We start from the raw sequence: 25,660 nt of genomic DNA, 5'->3' as shown, positions 1-25,660 counted from the left end.
TCCAATTAAGAGGTTGACTTAATTCTTCATCCAGTCAGGAATGTCAGAAACTGGATATATATATAAGGAAGACATAGTTTTAAATATCAATCTCTTCCAAAGGATTAGTCAACAAAAAAGTTCTGTATATATAAGTATTTAATGGTACATTGACTATACACAGCTCACACAATGTCTAATGGGTCTCTGTCACACTTTGACACCTGAAATTCAATTTTACTTTGGAAAAGCCCAGTCAGTTTTTCCTGTAGAACCTTGAGAAATCCCCGCTCTGAGTTGCTATGGTCACACAATATGACAGATATCCCAGACTGCATTGCATGGAGAACTTCATGGTGACTCATTTCTCCCGTGACATAGAGTGATACATCCAGGTTCTTTAAAACACTACCACCTGATCCAGCACAGACGGCCACTGAAGAAATACTCTCACAACCCACTCCTAGATAAAACAAGATATGTTTGTGAAACATAATGCCCCCGAACATGGTCATGTTTAGTTGTGGCTGATCATTTTACCTTAATGATGACCCTGAGCTTTACCAGTTATATTCTTTGTAGAATATCATCCCCCATATATTCACCATACTGTGTAGGCATCACAGGGAATGTCTCTTTATGCACAATTCTACTGAAACATGCTCCTAACAATGCTTGAACAATAATTTGTTTTCTTTGTGACTGTTTCATTATATATACTTCAATTATACAGTGGTTAACAATGATGTCATAAAATCTTATCCTAAATATTCAAATGTGGATGATTCCTACTTTAAAATATCGAAACAAACTCTGTGAATTTATGTTACCACTTCAAGTTATATCACTCTAATTTGTGCTTTTTGAGAAGGGGGATACATTTTATCAAGACTCTTCTTGTAAAGTTTCAGTACTAAATAACAATCCAGCAACAGTTTGTTACCTTGTGTGAGATTTTGAGTGTAGACCTAAAATGTAACTGAAGTCATTCTTGTGATAGAGACCCTTCATCTTGTAGAATTTGAGATATCTTACCCTATGAACCAGAGATCTTAACCTTTTGATCTGAAACACCTTTTAGGGTGCTATATATATACATGTATATACATATCATTATATATAATAGAGGTAGACTTAATTCAAGCGGGGAACAATATTGAATAAGTACATGGAAACTTTATTGAAAGAGGAATTCATACTGTTACCTTTAGCAAGCCTGACATGCCCTATTCCGATATGTCTCTTCACCCTCTCTACTGCTTCAGTGACAGAAATTGGCGATGTCAATTTTCCTATCCTGCCCATTCCATAACCAGGTTTGGGTGCCTACATCAAACATAAAATGATTGTTGTATAATGTACATATGTAGTGTGTACATAAAAGACAAAAAGATTCTGGAAATATAATTCTATCAACATTTGTTTTCTATTGTAGTACATTGTACAAGGTTTTGGGTGTCATTCATAGAATATATATTCTGCTGCTAATATACATTTCTCTCAGATTATTTCTGGCATTTACTCATATAAAAACTAATTATTTCTAGCAAAATTTGTGTAGCCTGATAAATCTAAGATGACGATTTACTTCCTGACAGGTTAACAGCAATTCTTACTTTCTGTAAGTCTAAAAGCTCGGTGCTTCGAACTTTGTCACTGAAGCTTTGTGTACACTCAAGTATTGCTGGTATTGTACCATTAGAACAAAGAAGCGTTATCTGTGATAAGTCTTGGTTTCTGTAAAGAAATAGAAATTATATGTACTGAAAATAGTTTAAAGATGAGAACTAAATTAAAAATTATTCTTTTACACATTCTTTTTTTTTTTTTTTTTTTTTTTACTCATTTTGATATGTAAGAATTGTGTAGAGGGTGATTTACTGTGATGAAAAGATCAGATATATTTTTTATTTTTGCATTGTCTCAAAACATCATCAAGGAATAGTTTCCAAGGGTTAAGAAATATTCCTAATAATAAACAATGTATTGTTTAGTCTCAAAGTAAACAAGGTGTATCAACGATGGAATATATCCCGCTCACAACGATGGAATATATCCCGCTCACAAAGATGGAATATATCCTGCTCACAACAATGGAATATATCCCACTCACAACGATGAGTATATTCCGCTCACAATGATGGAATATATCCCACTCATAATGATGGAATATATCCCGCTCATAATGATGGAATATATCCCACTCATAATGATGGAATATATCCCGCTCATAATGATGGAATATATCCCGCTCACAAAAAAGGGTTCTGCAAAGTGGGACATTCTCCTTTCAACAGTTTGAAACATTCCCAAAAGTGCTCTCAAATTAATATGTAACAGACTTGTTTGATTTTAAATATTAACAAGTTCCCTAACCACTGTACAAGACAGTATCCCTACCAGTGAAACTGAAACTGAGTAGCAGAATCGCTAATAGTATGCAGTGAATTTAGAAATTTCCCTTCCATTGACTGTGGCCTTTTACATTAGAATTTGAAAACCAACATACCTGAAATTAAATTTTTCATTTAGATACACATGTATAAGAAATGTAGAAAAAAATTCTAAAACAAGAAATTTCCCTTCTAGTGACTTTGACCTTTACAAATGACCTTGAAAAGGTAAAATTCCTAAAATTCTGATATGAATCAGCTAAAGAAATGTACTCATCTTGTTCACAAGGAATTTCAGAATCTGTTTTTAAGTAATTTTGATCTTGACAACCAGCATATATGGCATATCAATTTCACAACAAGAGTTTGTGTACAGCATTACACACTGAAGAATTAAATATACATGGAGAAAATATGAAGTCTGTAAGGTAAATCATTCTCCAGTTATCCATTGCACAAGATGTGGGGGACACATAAAATCTGTCTGACCTTTTAGTGACCTTGAGCATACTGATTTACTGAGCAATAGAGATCATTTGTGTATCAGCCTTACACGTATGGAGTATGTGAGTTGAAGTGCTCTCCGGTTATCCATTGCACAGTCTGTGGGAGACTGAACATACCGACTAACCAGTGTATGGAGTATGTGAGTTGAAGTGCTCTCCGGTTATCCATTGCAGTCTGTGGGAGACTGAACATACCGACTAACCAGTGTATGGAGTATGTGAGTTGAAGTGCTCTCCGGTTATCCATTGCACAGTCTGTGGGAGACTGAACATACCGACTAACCAGTGCAAAGCAATAATTCTCTGATTCTACGTAAGGATCATAATGAATGAAACTTAGTTTTATGTTTATTAATTGTGAACTATAGTTTCTGCAGTGTAAACCAGAGATTCCTGTGTAATAACAAAGGTTTACCTGCATGTCTATGATTAAAAAACAAAACTGTTTTTTATGACATTGTCTTAAATTGTAAACTATAGTTTGTGAATGTACATCATAGCTGTAGCAATGAATCATGATTTACATATGTTAATTAATGATAATCTCTATAACCCCTAGTCTACAGCTGTTAACTATTGCTTAGCTCCAGTTTATGAATTAAAATCACAATAGTAAAAGATAAAGTTTATTTGATCAAATTTGTACAAAAATGTGATTAATAACCCTAAACTATAGTTAATGAATGTCAATTGTGATTTACAAGTGAACAATTACATTCATAAACAAAAAAATCCTATTCCGCATTCACAATTGTGATTTACAAGTGAACAATTACATTCATAAACAAAAGAATCCTATTCTGCATTCACAATTGTGATTTACAAGTGAACAATTACATTCATAAACAAAAGAATTCTACTCTGCATTCACAAATGATAAATTTAATTTATTTGAATTGTGAATGACAGTTTACATTGTCAAAAATAATTTCTCAGCTAAAAACTTCAAGTATATATAGTTTACACTTTGTAAACTTTAACTATGGTTTTCAATTGATAATCTTCATTTATCAGATGCAAAACTATGTTTCATCCATTTTGTGAAATTTATATGCCATTAATAGAATTTGTGATCTATTCTAAGGTATATCTTTTAATTTGAACACGGGGCCAAATTTGGCCCCAAACGTACCAAGTCCTTTGGATAAATATTGCACTCAAACCATTCAAGAATTTCCCTTTTAGTGACCTTGATATTTTACATTTGACCTTGAAAACAAACAGGAACATACATGTATATTCATAATTATCAAGTATTTTTAAAGAAAGGTAACTTAAATCTTGAACACAAGAAATTTTGGAACTTCCCTACCAGGCAGTGACACGTGATCTTCAATATTAAATTTGATCTTGAAAACTTGATGTTTTTAACAAAGTAACATTCCTGTCAGTTCAATAGATGTGGCTTTAATCTGGTACAAAAGTCTGAAGCAATAGGTACATGGACATACAAACACACAGACATATGAATGAATGGACAAGTCATTATATCCCTCCACATCTAGGAGGGAGACGATGAATCTTTGGACCAGTTCAAAGTATTTTATAAAATACATAAAATCTTACATTTCCTGAACAGATGCCAGAGTATTTTGAATCCCACTGACAGATTTAAACATGGCTTCCTGTAGAGAACTTGGGACTGTTATCTGTAGTTTCTTGGTATAGGGACCTGTCGACATCAGGGAAGCAGTAACTGGACCTACACGCTTTGTGTCTGAAATAAACCATTCATATTCCACTGCGAGGATACATGTACTTAATATACTTCTTTCAACAATTAAGTTAATGAACACAGTACACTATGAAACAGAATTTAGCATTTTTGAACAAAAGAAATTTTGCAGTGTAAAAACATTGACAGATTAGATAAAGTTTTAGACTTTCAATTAAGTTACAGTAAAACACACATATCGCGAGGTGCTGGGGATGATCAATTTTGATTCGTTATACACATAATTCGTTATATATAATGAATTTATAGCAAGTTTTAAATATACAGGGAATAAAAATTTAGTTCTCTGTAAGCATGAATTCAATGTAAGCATGTTCTCTGTAACCATGTTTTACTGTATATCAGATTTCCTAAACTCTCAAGCTTTCCAAAAAAAATACAAAACCCACCAAAAGCTTGTATCAACCAATCATTAACTCCTCCGGCTAGTGCATCGTAGCTTGTATGAGGGGAATATATAGCTATACGGTTCTCTATGCAACCAGTAATTATCCTGTCCTTCCAGTTTCTCTGCACCAGTTTCTTCATTGGCACAAATATAGGAGGATGATAAGAAATAATCAGGTTCGCATTCCACGCCCGTGCCTCCTGATAAACTGCCTCTGTCAGATCATTAGTCAACATAATTTTTTTTACCTGAAAGAATTACAGATGTGCAATGATCATACAGACATAACACATTTTTGGAAAACTTTCTTCAAAATGCTTTAGTCATGAAATATTATGAATTTAGTTTCACACAGATTAGAAGATGTTTTATTAATCATAATAATATTCTGATCACACATGATGTGCAATATTTGAAGCTACTTGAAGCTTGACATTCCATTACAATTTGTGATTTTCTTTCTTTTACTAATTATCAGAATTATCTCAGATTTTTAACAATGGTTGAATTCAATTGATATTGAACATGTCTGGCACTTAGAATCAGGAAGGGAGGGGAGGTTTTTTTTTTAAATAGTTACTGAGTAGTATTGATTGAGAAGAATGTCACAAACTGCATCTAACCAATGAACTATTTCATATGACAAATGACTCGACACACAATGATCAATAAGTGTTGAAATGTTGCTAAAAAAAATTTTTTTAAATATATAAGGTAGATGCTGAGTGATGTTGACCTTTACAGAATGACCTTGAGTGACCTTTGTCTGAATGCCATTTGCCTATTACTTATTTGTGTGATATTTGATCAATACCTGTTCAAAAACTTGAAATAAGGAACTTTTTCCTCATATAAAGTATATGTCCTGAGTGACCTTGACCTTTCCAAAATGACTTTGATACAAGAGATCAATAACTGTTTGTTATTGTTGAAATGATACAAATAGTTTTGAATTATCTGTTCTAAAATTTTTATATCCAATTGTTCTCTCTCTCTCTGTCTCTCTCTCTCTCTCTCTCTGTGTATGGGGGGGGGGGGGGGGGGGGCTTTTTGAAGGAGTTACATGTATACTACATTGTCATAATGGCTGACTTCCTTTTCAAACATGAATGAAAATATAAATATCAGCAATATTTGTCTATTCCTTTAAGATTTTATTGTTTAGCTCAGTAGGTTAGCGTGTCAACTGCTGTTCGAACTGTAGATTGAGGGTTTGAGTCCAGCAGGGTTTTTAAAAAATTTCTAAAGACTACTTTCTACTAAATCTGCATTTTTGGACAACTAAAGTAGGTTTGGACGTTTTAAATTCCAAAATATTTTTGTATACATCCTCCACTTTTCATCCATATTAAATTTCTCTGGTGTAGCATTTCCTCCTTAAAGAGTTTGCTTCCATGCAATGTTATCACATAGTGTACAAATATCCTAACTACAGTGAATAAAAAAAATATACACCTGCCACTATTTGATAAAATTTTAATGCATTAGAAAAAAACGTCAATATTTAAGAAAAACTACATATCAAAGGGAAGCTCTGTTGATAAATTCATGACTGTACATGTACAATCATGTATATTGTGTAGACTACATACAGCTGTTGATACATATTTAAATTTCACATTGTTAATGTTTCTTTGCTCTAGTCGCCACCTTAAGTTTACTGTAAATATATCATATCTAGTCCCTTTAGCTTGTTAGTAAATGATGGCTGTCTATGTGAGAGATCTCACTCCTTGGTAAAACAGCAAACTTTAAGGTTTGTTTTTACTCATGTTCACTACAAAGACATTTCTTGTAATTTTGATAGGGAGTTTTCAACATATTGCTTAATATACATTGTACCAATTTATTGTACAACTATTTTGGGACAGACTATTTTAAACTGATATTACATAAACAATGAAACAATGTACTTAAGATTACTTTTCCGAGTGGTTTTTTACTCTTCTCTATGAATTCTTTTATCAAACTAGCCTTTTCCAGACACAATTTCTATAAGCCTGCAGTTGTCCACAAGATATACATGTATTTTAGACCAATAGCTTGACTTTCTAATATGTTTATTAACGATTTTATACTACAGTAGTTTTGTTTACCTCGTGAGGGGGTGTAGGTTCGACCAACAGACCAACATTGTCCCAAGATTCTGCTAAATTGGGGTCTGCAAATTGTTGAAGTTTTTTAACTACAGATTTCAAATCCATTGTAGAACTAACAACTGTACAAAATGTATTCAGTTGATGGAAAGAAACAGCAGCATCTACAAAAGAGAAAACAGAACTTTGGAAACAGATCTAAATCATATATATTTTTAAAAATATTCATGACTTAAAACACATCTCACCATAGAAACATTTCAAAAGTTTGATTTTCATGTTCATGAGACAATTCATCATTTGAGAAAGATCTTTTTCATTCAAAATACCCTTCATCAGGTCCGGCACAATCTCTTTATTTAGCTATATAACTTTATTAGTTACATAGCTTAATAAAGCTATTTGAAATAACTTTATTGCACTATTTCAAATCTTTTATCAAAATAATTTCTAAAAGCATAAAAATTGAATTTCACTGAGTGAACAGATTTCATCCTTGAAGTCCGTACAACACAGTGTAAACAAAAAATATTTCTTAAACTACATACCTTTGGAAAAATTTTGATTCAAATGTTTAGGATTATCAAGTTAAGCAACAGTTATCCAATCTTCAGAATAGAATAAAAGTCAATGAGGATCAAAAGAATAATGGACTGCCAATAAGGTTACACATTGTAAAGTCATCCTATTTATCTATGTTTCAATGCACACAGGGTAGTGGACAGTTAACAACACAAAAGAAATTATCCTGCCTATGATTAAATCTTGGAATTTAATTGGCTTAAACCAATACTACATAAAATGATATTATGCCTCTTACTAACCTAATATTTTTAATATGCCCCCTCCACGTGGTTTACTGACCACATGTCATATGTGTTCTAATGACATCAGGAGAATAAGTATACCCTGTCACTGGAGTCAGCGCATATTATGATGTCATAGGTATACAAAAACAAAGGAATTCATTTCTGAATTTACAGTTTTTTTAAAAACTTGTTTTTATCCCGTTGTGGATGGTTTAAATGTTGCAGCCACTTTTTCATTGTTGTATCTTTGATAGAGTATCTCAAGAATACATAGGTTGTAGTCATTAATTATTGTTGTAATAATGAATAATGTCAAAATGCCTTTGATTAATGAATACGTAAACTCATCAACAGGATAAATTCGTAGACACTTAGAGGGGTAATACGGAAATAGGATATTTTTCAAGGACCCCATATATTTCCGTATTACCCCTATAAGTGTCTACATAACTAATATCAACTTTCCCTGAAAATTCTTAAAACGAAGCATTACTGTTACTCTAATTAGAATAGTGTTGTGGTTAGTTCAAAGTATAATTATTATGCAACGTACTTTTTGGCTGTACCAATACACTTAAGATATCCAATCTAATTAAATTTAAACTAGCTTAATAAAGCTGTATAGCTAAATAAAGAGATTGTGCTGGATCTGTTTATTAGCATACTTGATTTTGATAAATTCCGGTCGAATCGAACTAAGCCGGGTATAGTAACCCAAGAACGCAATAAGAATTAAGTGACCCGGCTACAGTACAGTAATGAAAATGTTGACCTTCTACTGTATAAACATAATTCGGCATAGTTTCCAACATATTTACAAATCATGTTTTATTCACCAGTGTAAAAATTAAAAACATTATGTCTTAGAACAAGCACCTCTCGATACTGTCTCCATGGATGCCAGCTTGAAGCCGCTTTCGCCTATCAAAATTTTCCAGCTCATTTGGCTTACCCGGCGGGATGCGTGCGCAATTCTTCCGGCTCACAATCAAGTGTGTCGCCGATCATCGCCAGTTAACCCGAGTATGCCGGATCGTTAGAATCAAGTATACTATAAAACACCTACCATTGTATTAACACTGATCACTGTTTAATAGGTTGGGAACACTTCCCCTACAGGGAGATATTCTCGCAAAAACGCGATTATCCCTCTCTAGTAAAAGTAAATATATCCCATACAACCGAGAAATACACCCATGGAGTACATCTCTTCATGTTTCACTTGAAAAGAAGAAAAAGTGCTAAATTTTCTGATACTTCTGCAAATAGACTGATCAAAACAAAAACACTCACGATGTGCATTGGATTTCAGACTGCTTTCCTCTCACACAGCAACTTTGACATGCAATTTCTTGACTGTGTTGTCAATTTTATAGAGACAATTCACGTAATAGGTTGAGTGGTGTCGCATCTTAATCAGCATTGCACGGAATTTGCCATTATTTTCAATAGACACCAAAATACCTGTTTATGGTAATGTTTACTTTCTCGGTTTTAGAGAGAAGATCTCGCTATATGGGAAGTGTTCCCAACCTGTTTTTTAAAAGTCTGTTAGTATATTCAGAGACAGTATGCAGTATATATATGTATGTCTATGGTATATCTAAAAAGTCTATGCAGTAAATCAAGAAAATGGAAATCAGTCAAAACATTAGCCTGTATTATTTCCACTTACAAGTATTAACTGTAAATCGTTGACGCAAAATACTCTTGACAGTAGACGCAGTTCTGAGGGAAACCATAGGAGCATGCACGGTGCAAAAGAGAAAGTAGAGTTAATGTAATCAATATACATGTACACCGATCTCGATTCTAATAGTATATATATAAAGCCTGTATTTATAATTTCACTTTTTCGACACAAAAAATAATATCATGATAATAAAAAAAATATTTTCCAACTGTTTTATTTCATTCTAATTAAAATTTATAAAAATCCCATATTCCTAAAATATCATTTTTAGTGAACGGGATCGGGATTTAAAGTATTATGTTACATAACAGCTGACAATGTCAACACTTCCAGCATCTTTACTTACATAAGTTACTATGGTATCAGCTGGGGGTAGAGTTCAGTTGTTCAACATGGTCACAGTCCAGTACATGGGAAGAATCGTAACAACCAGATTGCGCGAGTTACCAGTGATCAGGAAATATTCGGTTGTTACTCAAGCATATGTACCTAAATCCAAAGGTGTCTCTCAGTATGATATCCAAGATTTTTCCGAGTTCGTTGACAAAGGACGAAACATTTTAGTTTTGACAGGAGCAGGTATTTCAACAGAAAGTGGCATTCCAGATTACAGATCACGAGGAGTAGGACTGTATGCTACTAGCAAAAGCAGACCTGTCATATATCAGGATTTTGTGAAAAGTGAAAAAATCCGACAGAGATACTGGGCAAGAAATTATATTGGCTGGCCTACATTTTCCACTGTTCAACCAAATGATTCCCACAGATTTTTAAAGAATTTGGAAGACTTGGGTAAAGTTTGCTGGTTGGTCACTCAAAATGTTGATGCCTTGCATCAAAAGGTGGGAAGCACCAAGCTGACTGAGCTTCATGGCAGTACTCACCGAGTGGCTTGTCTGAGATGTGATTTCAAAATAACCAGACACGATTTACAAGCAATGATTGAAAATCTTAATCCAACTTGGAGAGGTTTCTCAGATGTGTTAGCACCAGATGGTGATATACAACTATCTCAAGAAGAAATAGAAGGGTTTTGTGTAAATCATTTCTACATATACTGTACACAATTTTATATTCTAAATACTAGTTTTTTACTTAGAGAATTTGTTGAGAAATTATGTTTTACAGATACATGATAATGTTGACTTTAAAAAAGTATTTTGTTGATTGCTATTGTTCATCTGTTTAAATTAGAATAATTAAAACAACATCTAGTATTGTTTTGATGCCAGTAAATCCTTAATATGACTTCAATATGATTCACCATTGAACAGGTTGAGTTGTACATTGTTTTTCAGACACCAGTTTGCCCTAAATGCTCAGGACCCTTAAAACCAGAGATAATCTTTTTTGGAGATAATGTTCCAAAGACCACTGTTAATTTTGTTTTCCAAAAAGTACAAGAGTGTGACCAGGTTCTTGTTGTTGGGTCTTCATTAGAGGTAATTTAGCAATATACCACTGACAACGCATAAAGAAAGAAGTTTTACCATTGATAAACTTTTCATTTAATCATAAATTACTGGTGGAAAGAAGTGCTAAAATGGCATACTGAGATATCTAGCAAAATATACAATACCATTTTACAGTAAGCTTTTTAGTGTTGTAAGAAAACAGATATATGAAATAAGATAAATTTTGAGGTATAGTGTATGCAGTACTACATGATAGTGAATTTACCTGTTTTTCTTTTTTAAAGGTATACTCTGGGTATAGATTTGTATTTCGAGCCTCCGAAATGAAGAAACCTATCTTGATTTTAAGTATTGGACCTACACGTGCAGACAAACTCGCTGATATGAAAATAGATGCCAAATGCAGTGATGTTTTAAAACAAGTGTCTCTTTGTTGATAGACAGTTTTAAATTTAGTGTTATTTCTGACAAAACTTTTCAATGATAACTGAATTTCATTGTCCATTGTTGTGATGGCTGGAAACTTTATTTTAAAGAATATACCTGACTACAGGAGAGGGGCACCAGGGGCTTCTTTTGGAATATACCAGTATTTGAACTTCAGGTAGAAAACTGCTGAAAATTTTTCAAAGAGTATTTTTAAACACCCCAATTTAAGTTGCTTTCTTTATTTATTACCATATTTATATATGTTAAATATGTGGATACAACTCATTTATTCATATGTAGTTGTAATTTCTTATGCAATCAATAAGAAATTTTTGTGATAGTAAAAGAGAATTTATGTGAATTTAATTTTTTGATTAACTTTTTTATGTGATAAAACACTAAGAGTACAATAGTATGTCTGTGGCTGGTTTTTGTCTAGATCAATGATTGATTTATTCTCTCCTCATATTCATAAGTGGCTGTAGTATTGTGAATTTGCATAAAACAAGTGAGCTCTTCGTCGATATGAATTTTGCATAGTGATCAATGTCAGTATTTTGATATGTGAATACATGTATTAGTATTGGTTATGTTTACCTGCACTCCAAATTTGAGAGCAGGGTATGGACAAGATGCTCATAGTACTGGTATTAGTCTCACTCTGATTTCTAATCCAATTGGAGATTGCCGCAGATCTGTAACTGCATTATGCTGAACAGTTGGACTGAGATGTGATTGTAAGGCCGTTCTTGGCACACTGATTTTGACGACGGACAACTCCGTTTACCTGATTGAGATATAGGGCTCACGGCGGGTGTGACCGGTCGACAGGGGATGCTTACTCCTCTTAGACACCTGATCCCACCTCTAGTATATCCAGGGGTCCGGTTTTTTTTCCAACTCTCTATTTTGTATTGCTTATAGGTGTTATGAGATTGATCACTGTTCGTTATCTTCACTTTTCATGCTCATTGAAAGCTATTTTTTATTTAGAGATATCTTATTTCGCCAACGTTTCATAGCCTGGGTCGGGAACAATGACAATAGCAGAAGACGATAACATATTGAGACGCAATAACATAAGTATATAGAGACAATTACAGAATTAGAGATATCGAAGGTAAAAACATTGTAAATGTATAGAGATGAGAACAAACAGTAGAGACGCGATAACACAAGCAGAAACACAATAACACAAGTATAGAGATGTAATAACTCAGAGACACAATAACACAAGTATAGAGATGTAATAACTCAGAGACACAATTATAGAGATGTAATAACTCAGAAACACAATAACACAAGTATAGAGATGTAATAACTCAGAGACGCGATAACACAAGTATAGAGATGTAATAACTCAGAGACGCAATAACACAATTATAGAGATGTAATAACTCAGAGACGCAATAACACAAGTATAGAGATGTAATAACTCAGAAACACAATAACACAGGTATAGAGGTGTAATAACTCAGAAACACAAGCAGAAACGCGATAACACAAGCAGAAACACAAGCAGAAACGCGATAACACAAGCAGAAACACAATAACACAAGTAGAAACGCGATAACACAAGCAGAAACACAATAACACAAGTATAGAGATGTAATAACTCAGAAACACAAGCAGAAACGCGATAACACAAGCAGAAACACAATAACACAAGCAGAAACGCGATAACACAAGCAGAGACGCAATAACACAAGTATAGAGATGTAATAACTCAGAGACGCGATAACGCAAGCAGAAACGCGATAACACAAGCAGAAATGCGATGACACAAGCAGAAACACGATGACACAAGCAGAAACACGATGACACAAGCAGAAACACGATGACACAAGCAGAAATGCGATGACACAAGCAGAAATGCGATAACACGAGTAGAGCCGCGATGTTATGACCGAAGTAGAGACGATAACATAATTAAACTTGTATAGAAACCATAAAAGACTAAGAACGGAAAAAAAGTAACGAAGAACAGGTTGGAAAGCATATTTTATTACTATGGATGCAATTAAATAAGTTTATACTGAAGTTCTATAATCTACGCAACTTTCATTCAAAGAGTGTCTCTTTTTGTAAGTCAAGAAGTTGATATCATCGGTATGCCATTCTTTTGAAAAGATCGTCTAAAGCCTGCGCCGCATATTGACTTTTCTGCCGCCGCCAATCGCCCGTATCATAGCATGGAGTGGCACCGGGAATCCATCCACACCGTCCGGGGCGGGTGTACGCCTGCTCGGTCAATACAAACACTGCGCCTATGACAAGGCAGAAAATCACGGCTAGAAAATATAAAAAAGACATGTATTGTAAATATTGTGAAAATACGCAAGAAAGCATTGCCAGCGTGAAAAAAGGGTTTTGTTCACAAATGCCTTATGATTACTCCAAGATAAATGGAGGGGGGAAATGGCCATGCGGCTGATTTAAGATGGATTAGTGAAAACGAATTAATTAAAACAATGAAAAGTTCCTAGTATTGAAATATTAAAATGAAAGGGGTCCATTTTCCTATCCTGCGCGGATATATTTCCCAGCGTTTTGTATTCCATATTTTTGTTTCACTTTGAACAGTTTTGTTTGGTTAAGAGTTGTATAAAATTTGCAATCTATGTGCTTTATAAAAAGATATATATCAATTGCAGTGTTAATCGTGAATGATCCTCTTAAAACGTAAAATAAATGCATTTCATTTCTTTTCTCAGTGAGCCCAGGGACGTAGCTTCGTTAGACACGTGCCCACACATAATTTGGATAAAATATTTGTACAAAAATATGCACATGATAAAATTTTTATATCTCTCTAACGTTTATCCCATTTTTTTTTTAATCGGAGGGAAATGGTACATGTGTACTGACAAAAGACCAACATTTCAGCGTGTATTGATAAGTTAACATAGATCTATATATACAGTGTCATGTGTAGGCCTATTCAAAAATCCCTATCCAGATCGCAGTGGAGTCTCAATGAAAGATTCCGGATAATATTAAAAGTTCAATTTTTGACATCAAAATAGCACCAATGTCACAGATCTGAATTTCCATCAAGGTTATAGTACAGATTTTTTCTTTTAAAAAAAATGTGAAAAAGTATTTGGTTCAGAATAAACAGAAAATAGGACAGCGAAAATTCATCACTTGAACCATTTTTACTTGTCTGTCTATTATTGATATTTAATTATAAAAGAGCAATATTGAATAACAATAATTACTAAAAATTGAAATTAAGGAGGATATACATGTATAAACACTAAATACTATACATGTAATTCATTCGACAAACCGATCTCTATGATCTAGATATATGGCCATTCAAGTAAATTCCCCCAACGAAACCATCTAGCTGGAAATACAAACTGTAGCTTTGAATTTCCATCAAGGTTATAATACGTGTGTGTATGAACATCACCTAACTTAAAATGTGAAAAAGTATTTGTTTCAGAATTAACAGGAAAAAAATAGGAAAATGAAAATTCATCATTTGAACTATTTTTATCTATCATTGATATTTAATCATTAAAAATGTAATATTGAATAACAATAATTATTCAAAAATGAAATTGAGGAGGATATAAACACCAAATACCATAATTCATTCGACAAACATCCAGACCTCGACCGATCTCTCCGATCTAGATATCGACATAAAGTAACAGAATCATTCTAAAGGAGGAGGGGGTGTTAGTGGGCGTGTGTCTCAAAGTATAGATGTAAGTTATATCATTTGATATTTACAAACTCCTGTCATTTCATTTTCTATTTACTATCACACTACTAATACCTGTATATAAACCATTGTGACGAGATGCAATCTAATTGAAATTAGATGTTAGATCCGCTTGCATACTCGCTACACAAACGTTTGTGTAGCGAGTATGCGAGTGGATCCAACATCTAATTTTAATTAGATTGGACGAGATGCCAATTAATGCGTCGAGTCCAGCTGGTCTGCATTTTAGTTCAAATATGCTTCCCTGATTTGTGAAACACATACAAATAAATTCCCCCATTGAAACTGGAAATTCACGATATTTAGTTCATACCTATCTTAATTATTTTGATGAGCAAATTAGAGTAAAATATTTCTTATTTTTCTAAAATCTCTCGCCATTCCCAACCTCAGTGGTAAGAAGGGACCAGCTCCACCACCTCGCCCCGTGAAACCTGAATTGTCTACACATCAAATCAGTGCTAGCTACGCCCCTGGTGACCGTGGGACAACATGGTGAGATTATATACTAGATGGTCGAACGGTTTAGCGTGCTGGTCACATGCTCATAGAGTCCGCAAGCAATAACCCGGGGTTGAACTCGCGACCTGCGGATATATTAGCAGCGCTAGACCCCGCCCCCTTTCGATGACGATATGATCTTACCCCGCTGAGAGAGAGAGAGAGAGAGAGAGAGAGAGAGAGAGAGAGAGAGAGAGAGAGAGAGAGCTACCAATGCAAATACAAAAAAATGCAGATTCAAAAAGGGGAGGGGTGAATCAAAGAAAGTATGGGTCCAAACATCAATTACCTGTGATTGTGACGTCTTTGGGTGAAAATTCTCGACGGGACGCACAACAACACACAAGCTGTCCATCATTAGTACATATTTCACACCTCGAACAAAAAGATTTTTAAAACATGGTACACACCAAGTCCAAGCTTCATGGTTGGGTAACCATGCCATTGTATTTATAATTAATAACAATCAAGGAAGGGCACCGCGCTTTCTGAATTCGGTGTGTCAGTTAATAGAATTGGTATGGAATATTGAATATCTAAACAAAAACACAAAAATTTGGGTGACTTGGTTTACCAACAGAATCATGAGATTAGACGTGTTCTATCTAAGATATATTTACTCTCTCTCTCTCTCTCTCTCTCTCTCTCTCTCTCTCTCTCTCTCTCTCTCTCTCTCTCTCTCTCTGAGTTATGTTATGCCCCATCACTAACACTTTATGAAAATAATATAGGATGTGTACTTACCATCTTCGGTCACAAAGCTATACATCTACCAATCTATCATTTGAAAGACACAGGGACAATTTTATATCACTCTATCAGGATATCTGATCCGTTTTTGTTGGTCACCCAAATAGTCTGTTTTCAATATCATTTTCAGAAATGATATCTAGACAACGCTTGGAAGTATTTTCTATCATGTCCGAAAATGTCGAAAATAATAGTTTAAGTAAATTCTTAACTTAAATCCATTTGAAAAGACATGGCAGACACTCTTTGAAATATGGATGTGTGCAAAAAAAAACAAACTAATATCACTTGAAAACTACTCACTGTGCACCCTCATCTGGCTGTTGAATATAGGTAAACTCCCCTTGAGGGCATAACTTATCAAACCCAGCCAAAATAAAATTGCACCAATCAAGATAAATGTGGATGATCTTGATTAAAGGATAAAAGATATTGAATGGTTATAATAAATTAGATAGGGGTCACAAAGAGTGTTAATTTCTCGTGTGAAACAGATATTGTATGTTCTTAAACTTTTCTCTCGCCACTCGATTTGGTCCCTCGCTTTGCTCGGCACCAAATCTCTTGGTGTTCGAGAAAAGTTTGACAACATACACTTAGTAATGATTCCACGACAGACCAAAACTATTTCAGAAACACAAACTTGATGAAATCCGGAAAGGAGGGAAGGAGTAGAACCCTCAGTAGTTTTTTTTTTTTTTTTTTTACCATAGAAGGAACGTTATATTGACTGGTAGGAGAAATGCGAAATAGGGACTTTTCTTTCGCTCCTGTTGAAGATGGGTGCGTTTTCCCCAAAGGGAAATTCGAATTACCATTCGAAAAATTTCATGCTACAACACCTGTGCATTATTTTGTCCTAGTACATGTTATTCCAAGGGTCGGCCGATTTCCATTTTTGAATATTCTTCATGAAGCGCGTTCGTTTTGGATAACGATCCCCCCCCCCCTTATATTACTTCAATCGGAATCCCTAATCGTTAAAACAGATATACATTTTATGGTATTCATCCGCGTATTGTTTACAACTGCAACACATTGATGAGGAAATGGATCCAATTACAATTTGTAGATCAATATATAAAGGGCAAAAACATGGGATATGTAAATGTTAGTTGATATTCGTATTTCAAGATACTCTCTCAGAGAGAGAGAGAGAGAGAGAGAGAGAGAGAGAGATTGCAGCATACTAAGATTTACTAATGAATACATATACTTTCTTACCTCTGAGATATATGTCCATTACTAGCAGATGCTCCCAAGAGAAGGCTTCTACAGCACAAAGCCGTAAATGGGTAGCCTTATACATATATACGTAGCGGTGCGTGCAAGTAAAACATTCAAATTACAAAATGATTAAGTTTTTATGTTTTGTGTTCACTATAGTTTTGATCATGGGTTTTACTCACGAAAAGTCGACCAGAAAAAAATTATGATAGCCTAATTATGTCTTATAATTTTCTTAATTAATCTATCATTTCGCAAATTAGATCCGAATAATCGCTTTTAAGTAATTATACGACAGAGTTTTAAATCTTTTTAGAATACAAGAATTATCAAATAATGCTCTCTCTCTCTCTCTCTCTCTCTCTCTCTCTCTCTCTCTCCACTACACATAATCATAATAATAAATTCACTATTTAGACATCTGTTTAACTACACTTTTATAGTAATATACATGTAGTTAGGTCGTAGGTTTATGCACAGTTAACCAAAAAAATCACAGTTTGGTGATGACAGGCAACATCCCCCCCCCCCCCCCCCCTGGACATGCGTTGTACTTCTTTGACAAATACGACATCTTGATATTCGTAAAGCGTATAATCTTATTTTTAATGCGGAACTCTTACGTACCTATACAGAAAGCCGAAGAATGTCTACATGTTTCAAATTACACAACTCCTGCCGGCAAGATAAAATTTATTTATAAGGAGCGTATGGACGACAGGCTAGCTCTAACAGTGCTGATGTACATTGAAGCGAAAAAGACAAACATATTTAGTAAAAGGTCAATTTCTCCACGAAATGACTGAAAATTCGCAAAATGTAGTACTTTGAAATTGCATCATATAGATATTGTGATAACTCGCCGACGTCGATATTTCACCAATCTTCATGTATTTAAACACCTTATTGTGGCCTACGGCAAATTTAGGATCTATCGTAATTCCGACTCTCCCTTTTTCGGAATTTCACATGCATGTCGCGTCCGGAAGTTTCCGACACAGAGTGAACAACAGCTTGTGGCCAATCAAAGATTTAGTGCGAAAATCATTTTGATTTACTGACTCATAATTGTTATCCAAATTTTTATTTCTAGATATGAAGTTTGGTTCTTCTTGAATAATTTTTCACATTATGTGTGTCAACTTGAAGGATTTGCTCATTCGATCAATGCTTTTCTAAAAATTCGAACTTTTCAAATCCAAAGATTTTATAACTGAACAGTACAACCTTGGGAGATAATGGTGTGAAAATATTGGTGTGTATTTCCACGTGGGTTTTCGGTCTACCTACACGTGTACCTACATATGCCCTTTGAACTTTCATATACATGCATTCTCAAAAAAGGACTTGATAGTGTGAACACGTATTTTTATTTTCATAAGTATTTACATGTTTCCTCACCATATTGTGGTCTCAACCTAGCCCCAAAACAACTTAGCCTCAAAAACAACCTAGCCCCCCCCCCCCCCCCCAAAAAAAAAACCCAACCTAGCCCCCAAACAACCTAGCCCCAAAAACAACCTAGCCCTCAAAACAACCTAGCACCCAAAAGTAACGACATAACTGTGATACAAGGTCGCAGATCATGGTATGAAATGAAAGCTCAAGATGCGATAAGGAATATGTCCAGGAGGTATTAGGTTACATTTTCTTTAAAGTAGGTCAAACTCCAAGGTCAAGATTTAGTACCAATAAAAGGTCTTATCAAAAGGAATGCATGTATGGAATATGATTGATTGATGGTATATTGATTAACGCCCTTCACAAGAATCTGTTACTCATATGGAGACGTCACCATTGCCGGTGAAGGGCTGCAAAACTTAGGCCTAACTCGGCGCTTCAAGGCTCGAAATTAACATATGCCCGTCAGTCTGTGACTGGTTAAAAGTATGGCGGACTGAGTGACATTTGTTTTAGTCAGTCCGATGAGACTGGTTAATTTTCTAAAGCATCATTTTGGAAAATATACTTATGAAATTTTCTACACACATTTGACATGCTTCGATCTGTAGATATCAGACGAATCTGATTCGTAAATATAAATCCCACATTTAAGTGTAACAATATTGTCTTAGGCATATTGAGTTTAATTTCATTTTAATAACATTAATGAAATATGTTTAATTATTTCTGGAAAACTCTGTTGGACTGGTAAAATTTTCTGCGGACTGGTTGAAATTATACCCCATCAGTCCGACTGGACTGGTGACATAAAAAGTTAACTTCAAGCCCTGCGCTTATGGCCATTGAGCAGGGAGGGATCTTTATCGTGCTACACCTGCTGTGACACGGGACCTCGGTTCGAAGGACCGCCCCATTTAGTTCCCTCTTACAACAAGGAAGGGGTACTGAGGACCTATGATTCTAACCCGAACCCCCACGAGAGAAATGAAATATGAAAGCCCTATCATTCACCATTCAAAAGTTATGAGCAAGGTTAAAGCTTTGGTTAAAGTTTTGAAATTTAGGTCAAACGACGAGGTCAAGGTCATAGTCAAAGATTATGGTATATAATGAAAGGTCTAACCATAAGGAAGCTATTCACAAAATATGAAAGCTCTTCATTAAAAAGGGGCATGGACACAATTAGCTGCAATAATGTAGCCCTATCCAATTTTTTTTTATTCTGACGTTTTCGGGATAAGGGGGGGGGGGGGGGGGGGGGGTTGAACATTTTCAGCTCAAATCGATGTGAGCTGAAAATTTTCAAAAATCAATTTTCCATCTTTAATGTTTATAATGCTTAACTAAGGTATTTCTATTGGTCAGCAAAAATTTGGATGTCAGTTATCGAGGTAGATGGGAGATACAGAGCTCACAATTCTTTGTTATGTACCGTACTTATTGAACAAGGCTCATGTCATGTTTTTGTTTACATAGATTAAATATACCAGTAAAAGTTCGTTTAAAGTAGCTTTCTCAATTTATAAATTAATTCTGAACACCATTAAATAGTTTCTAGTGTTAAGCACATCTAATTTTGTTTTAAACATGATATTTCCTATTAAGCAGTCTATATGTAAACAAAAACATGGCACGAGTCTTGTTTACATAATAAAGAATTGTAACTGCTGTATCTCACTTGTTACTCAAAAACTGATATTCAAATCTTGGTTGACCAATAGAAATACTTTATTTAAGCATTGTAAACAATGAAAATGGAAAAATAAAATTTGAAAAATTTCAGCTCAAATCGTGTCCATGCCCCTTTAAGTGGCAAAAGCAGTCATGATGTTCATCTGTTACAGTCAAAACATTTAGTTTAGGTGGTATTGAATAGGTTAGGTTTCCTGAAAAGCAGGTCATACCCCAATGTTACACGGTAAAACAGTTTGGTAATGCAAGAAAGGTCTTGTCACAAGGAATGCACAAACTACGGAAGTCCTGTCGTTATGAGCAAGGTTAATGTTACAGACAGACAAGACAAAACATTAATGCATAAAAAAAAACGTGAATGCATAAAAAAACAACCTTGAATCCACACAACTTAGGAGCATTTTGATGATTTTGTGTGATCCTGCTACAATTGAATTTGTTTTAATCAATATCCTGTATATAAAATATATATCCACATAATATAATATATCCACATAAAACTTCAGTATCTTTTTGTGGCCCCATCCTCTCCCTGAGACCCTTGAACTGACCAAACTTGAATTTGAATTTACTATAGACGCTTGCATATTTATTTTATGCTTGATTGACACCAAACTTGGTACACTGGTACACCATAAAGAGTAGATGACCCCTATTGATTTTTAGTTTACATGGTCAAAGGCCAAAGGTCAATCCACTCTGGACACAGGAAGATGTTTTCCGCTTAATATCTTGAATTTTCTTGGCACTACTATCAATTAAAAAATGCATTTTGCACCATTTTGAGATCGTTGTTATATAAACATTTCTTGTTATTGTATAATGTATTTAGTTTTATGAATTTCATCACCAACACAAGAATGCCCAGTTTTGCATATAATTTTCTTTACTACAAAAATGACTTATATTAGAAAAGAGAAATCTGAACGATCTTGAGCTTAATTAATACAAACAAAGGCTTTAAAAAACAGTCATTTGATTAATAACAATAGAGATTTAACAAAAACAAACCCGATTTTAAAAGACAACATGAAAGGTGAAGATAACGAACAGTGATCAATCGCATATTTCCCATAAGCAATACAAAATAGATAGTTGGGCAAACATGGACCCCTGGACACACCAGAGGTGGGATCAGGTGCCTAGGAGGAGTAAGCATCCCCTGTCGACCGGTCACACCCGCCGCGAGGCCTATATCCTAATCAGGTAAACGGAGTTATCCGTAGTCAAAATCAGTGTGCCAAGAATGGTCTAACAATTAGTATGAAACACGTCAGACAGCATTTGACCAAATGATAGGTAAATGATATTGGTAAACTAGATCGTTATAACGTCCATATAATTTGCGAAATGCTGACTTTAAACGAGACTGTTGAAACCCCTGTACCATCAACTTGTTTGTCAGTAGCTTGCCTCGATTTAAAAACTGACCATATGCAGAACAAGCTCTTGCGTATCGAATCAGTTGAGAGATATAAACACCATTTGCTGGTGATAATGGAATATTGCTACATAAAGATGGGAAGTTGACGACGGAGAAGCTGAAATCATACCGTTTGTCATAAAGTTGAGTTGTTAGTTTGCCGTTAATATCTACCTTCAATAAGATATCCAAATATGAAGCAGAAGTGGACGACTCTGTGGTGTCTTTTATTTCGAGCTCACAGGGATATATTGAATCGACATATGAATAAAAGTTATTACTGATAATAAATAAAATGTCGTCGATATATCTACATGTCGAATTGAAGGCCACAACAAGATATTTTTTCTTCTCATGTAGAAGTTTTTGAATAAATCCTGCTTCATAGGAATATAAAAATAGGTCAGCTAACAAAGGAGCACAATTCGTGTCCATGGGAATTCCAACAGACTGTTGGAAGACCTGATCACCAAAGACCACGAAGATATTGTCAATGAGGAACTCTAGCATATTTTTTATTTCAACTTCAGAGTACTTGTGCGTGGAATCAGAGTGGTGTTTAAAGTTTTTGAATGACTGATCACTAGATATGAATATTTCCGTTTTCCGTTTTTGTTGAAGAAGGAACTGTCTATGATGTCAAAAAGTGCAGTCTTTAATTTATCGTGAGGAATGGTCGTGTAAAGTGTTGGAAAGTCATAGGTTTTGATGTTGTTGATTTGAGAAAAGTTCTGCGATTTCAAGTTTACTAAAAGTTCTTTAGAATTTTTTAGAATCCACATTTGATTTACACCACTTCTGGTATATGTAGTTGCACAGTAAGTTTGAAGTTTCTCCTTCACAGCTGTTAATATTTTCGTGAGGAGCAAAGATAGGAGCTTGGTAGAACACTTACTGGATCCAGCAATGTATCTTTGTTTGTAAGGGTTTTTATGTAGTTTAAGAATCCAGTATAGGTACGGTGACTCATTCATTCAACATTGACTGGGAATTAAATTTGTCTAAAACTGAAGCATGGTTTTGAAGAATTTCATCTTTTGAAAGGGCAGTTGGAGTATAAGTACGATTACCAAAAGTGGAATTAAAGCCAAATTCGTTTAAAATACAGTTGTAATAACGAGCCTTACAAACAAAGACAATGTTGTTACAAGCTTTGTCAGCTGGAACCAAAACATATTCCTCATGTAACCTATCTAATTCTTTTATCACTTCTGGTTTACTAAACACAGAAGGATAGATAGTACGTATTTTTTTTAATATGTCTAATGCGGGATTTTAATATTTCTCTTATAATTTTAATCCATTCTGACAATGTAGCAAGTTCTTTTTCATAATTAGCCCATCGTCTGGCATAATCTTTGACAGAATTCATAATAGAGATAAAGTTTTGTCGCCAGTTGAAAGACCGAGTTTCTCTGGAATTAGGACCTTTGAGAATAAGTGATTTGAGGTCCTCGTTTTCAATTATATCAATATCACCAGTAATAACCCGTCCAGCTGAACTATAGTTGAAAGATGAAGAACAAGAACACGTAGGTGGATTAAGTATAAGATGGTCTATATTTAGGCACTGCAAAGTTTGTTTATGATTAAAAAGTTCGGATGCAATAGTAGAAGTATCTTTGTAGGAGATACTGGGTGTAGACTTGAACTTGACCCGACAGAACTCTTTTATGACGGAAAATGTTGCTTACGTTGACGGCATCTATTCCTCCGTTTGTAAATGGCGGCATGATTTGGAAGTAGGGTAAAAAGTGACTGGCGGTGGTTTAAAGAGCAAAGCTCTTACCGTTAACAAACTTTTCAGTAAGATAAAATGCCAAACCTCTAAATCAAGGTATTAATGAACATCTTGGAGCATTGTAAATTGCATAATTCAAACTTTTGATGTTTTACTAAATCATCGGGTGTCGTATGTCACAGCTACAGTGGGGAGGTCCTCCTGCTCTACGTTAGTAGGCATTTAGTTTTTCTTATACATGTGCGGTTCCAGAGATGATTTTTTAATATTAGAGGTTCTGACTCTATAGGATGTGGCCAAACATGGCATAGTGTTTATGTGTAAAACATTTAAATAACACCTTTTGATTTTGTTTTTCTTACAGAAAATTTCTGGCAGATTTTACCCACTCCTATTAAGGCACCAGGGATGCAGGAGTCCTGAAATTTATAATTGATGTCCTTTTTGTACCAAAGATCTTTCATACTAAAGGACCTCCCCACTTTAGCTCTAGCTTGTGGTCCCGTTTTACCAATCCTCTTTTCAAAGAAAAATTGATTTAACTATTATATTTTTGGTAGATATCAAACACTGATGTATCTCCATTAAATGTACAGTCGTTTTCCCCTGGGATATTGGAAGATAAGGGGAAAAAACTATGTTTTAAATGATCACCCTCAACCTAAAACCTACAAAATTACTCGACGTCTATACAGGTAAATGAGGTAGAAAGAAAACGTAGTTTTTGCAGATTTTTATTGTATTCGTGTTTATGAATTTCATCACCAGCACAAGATTGTCCAGTTTTGCCTTCTGGATATAATTTTCTTTATTACAAAATGGAGTTATAACAGAAAATTCTAGTTAGTCTCAAAGGGGGATCACACTTTACCTGACACCTATGTACATGTTTCAGCAGGTATTGTTTATTCAGGTGATCCCCCTTAGTGGTTTGTTTACATTTTACTTAACAATTTACCTTATGTCATTCAATAAATGACATATTCGACAAAACTGCATTACAGTGTTGGTTATTTTTCCACTGCTAAGACTGATTCTTCTCATAGGAGGCATAAAAGAGAATTCTGGACAATCATGTGCTTGATATAAAAAATGACTTTAAAAACCTGTCATTCGATGAATATCAACAGAGATTTAACAAAAACAGATAAACCCAATTTCAAAAGACAGCATAGCTTTTAAATTCATGTTAACGAACTTTTCAGTAAATTAAAATGCCAAACCTCTAAGTTACGGTATTAATGAACATCTTGGGGCATTGTAATTGCACAATTCAAACTGATGTATTACTAATCATCAGGGGCCGAATGTCACAGCTAAAGTTGGGAGGTCCTTTGAAATGAATTTGAAGGATAGTTATCAAAAAGAGATTAAAAATGTTCAATTGTTAACACACGACGGATGCAGACCAATAGCAGCAAGATGTACTGCTAAGAATACCCCCCGCTTACCCCAATCTCCCAAAGGGTGTTGTTAATAGGTATAAATTACCTCTTTCCCGAGTGTAAAAATATGGTATGCCTTTGTAGAAGAAAATGGAAGATATAGTCCGAACACAAATCCATGGCATAATTTTGACTTTGAGATCAAAGGTCAAGGTCATAAAGAGGTCATGAATGTACATGACACATAGTCTCATGGTGATACACCCATGTCTTATGGTATGACCAAGTCAAAACCCTATAATCAATTTTGACCTTGAGGTCAAAGTTCAAGGTCATATAGAGGTCATGAAGGTAA

General features: G+C 34.6%; 2 protein-coding genes across 3 annotated transcripts; one reads left to right on the top strand and one right to left on the bottom strand.

The window, feature by feature from the left end:
• Nucleotides 1-120: 120 nt before the first annotated feature.
• LOC125665929 (NIF3-like protein 1) lies at nucleotides 121-9,692 on the bottom strand. Of its 2 annotated transcripts, none has more exons than XM_056153258.1 (7): nucleotides 9,582-9,692; nucleotides 7,098-7,261; nucleotides 5,003-5,249; nucleotides 4,445-4,595; nucleotides 1,596-1,716; nucleotides 1,185-1,305; nucleotides 121-442 (listed from the first exon to the last, which is right to left on the bottom strand). In XM_056153258.1, exons 1-7 carry the CDS (start codon nucleotides 9,646-9,648, stop codon nucleotides 165-167), a joined length of 1,149 nt encoding a protein of 382 aa, XP_056009233.1. In that variant the 5' UTR covers nucleotides 9,649-9,692; the 3' UTR covers nucleotides 121-164. The 2 variants fall into 2 exon arrangements, with proteins under 2 accessions (XP_056009233.1, XP_056009234.1); XM_056153259.1 differs by lacking the exon at nucleotides 9,582-9,692 and adding an exon at nucleotides 9,200-9,356.
• A 189-nt stretch (nucleotides 9,693-9,881) lies between these two features.
• LOC125666589 (NAD-dependent protein lipoamidase sirtuin-4, mitochondrial-like) lies at nucleotides 9,882-11,809 on the top strand. The gene is made up of 3 exons (XM_048899783.2): nucleotides 9,882-10,636; nucleotides 10,898-11,041; nucleotides 11,299-11,809. The coding sequence occupies exons 1-3, from the start codon at nucleotides 9,956-9,958 to the stop codon at nucleotides 11,449-11,451; spliced, it is 978 nt and encodes a 325-aa protein (XP_048755740.2). The 5' UTR covers nucleotides 9,882-9,955; the 3' UTR covers nucleotides 11,452-11,809.
• Nucleotides 11,810-25,660: the final 13,851 nt, after the last annotated feature.

This window comes from Ostrea edulis, chromosome 1, assembly GCF_947568905.1.
Source record: "Ostrea edulis chromosome 1, xbOstEdul1.1, whole genome shotgun sequence".
Classification (NCBI taxonomy): Eukaryota; Metazoa; Mollusca; class Bivalvia; order Ostreida; family Ostreidae; genus Ostrea; species Ostrea edulis.
Note: the sequence above shows the minus strand (reverse complement) of the source record. Positions and strands in the feature narration are given on the sequence as shown.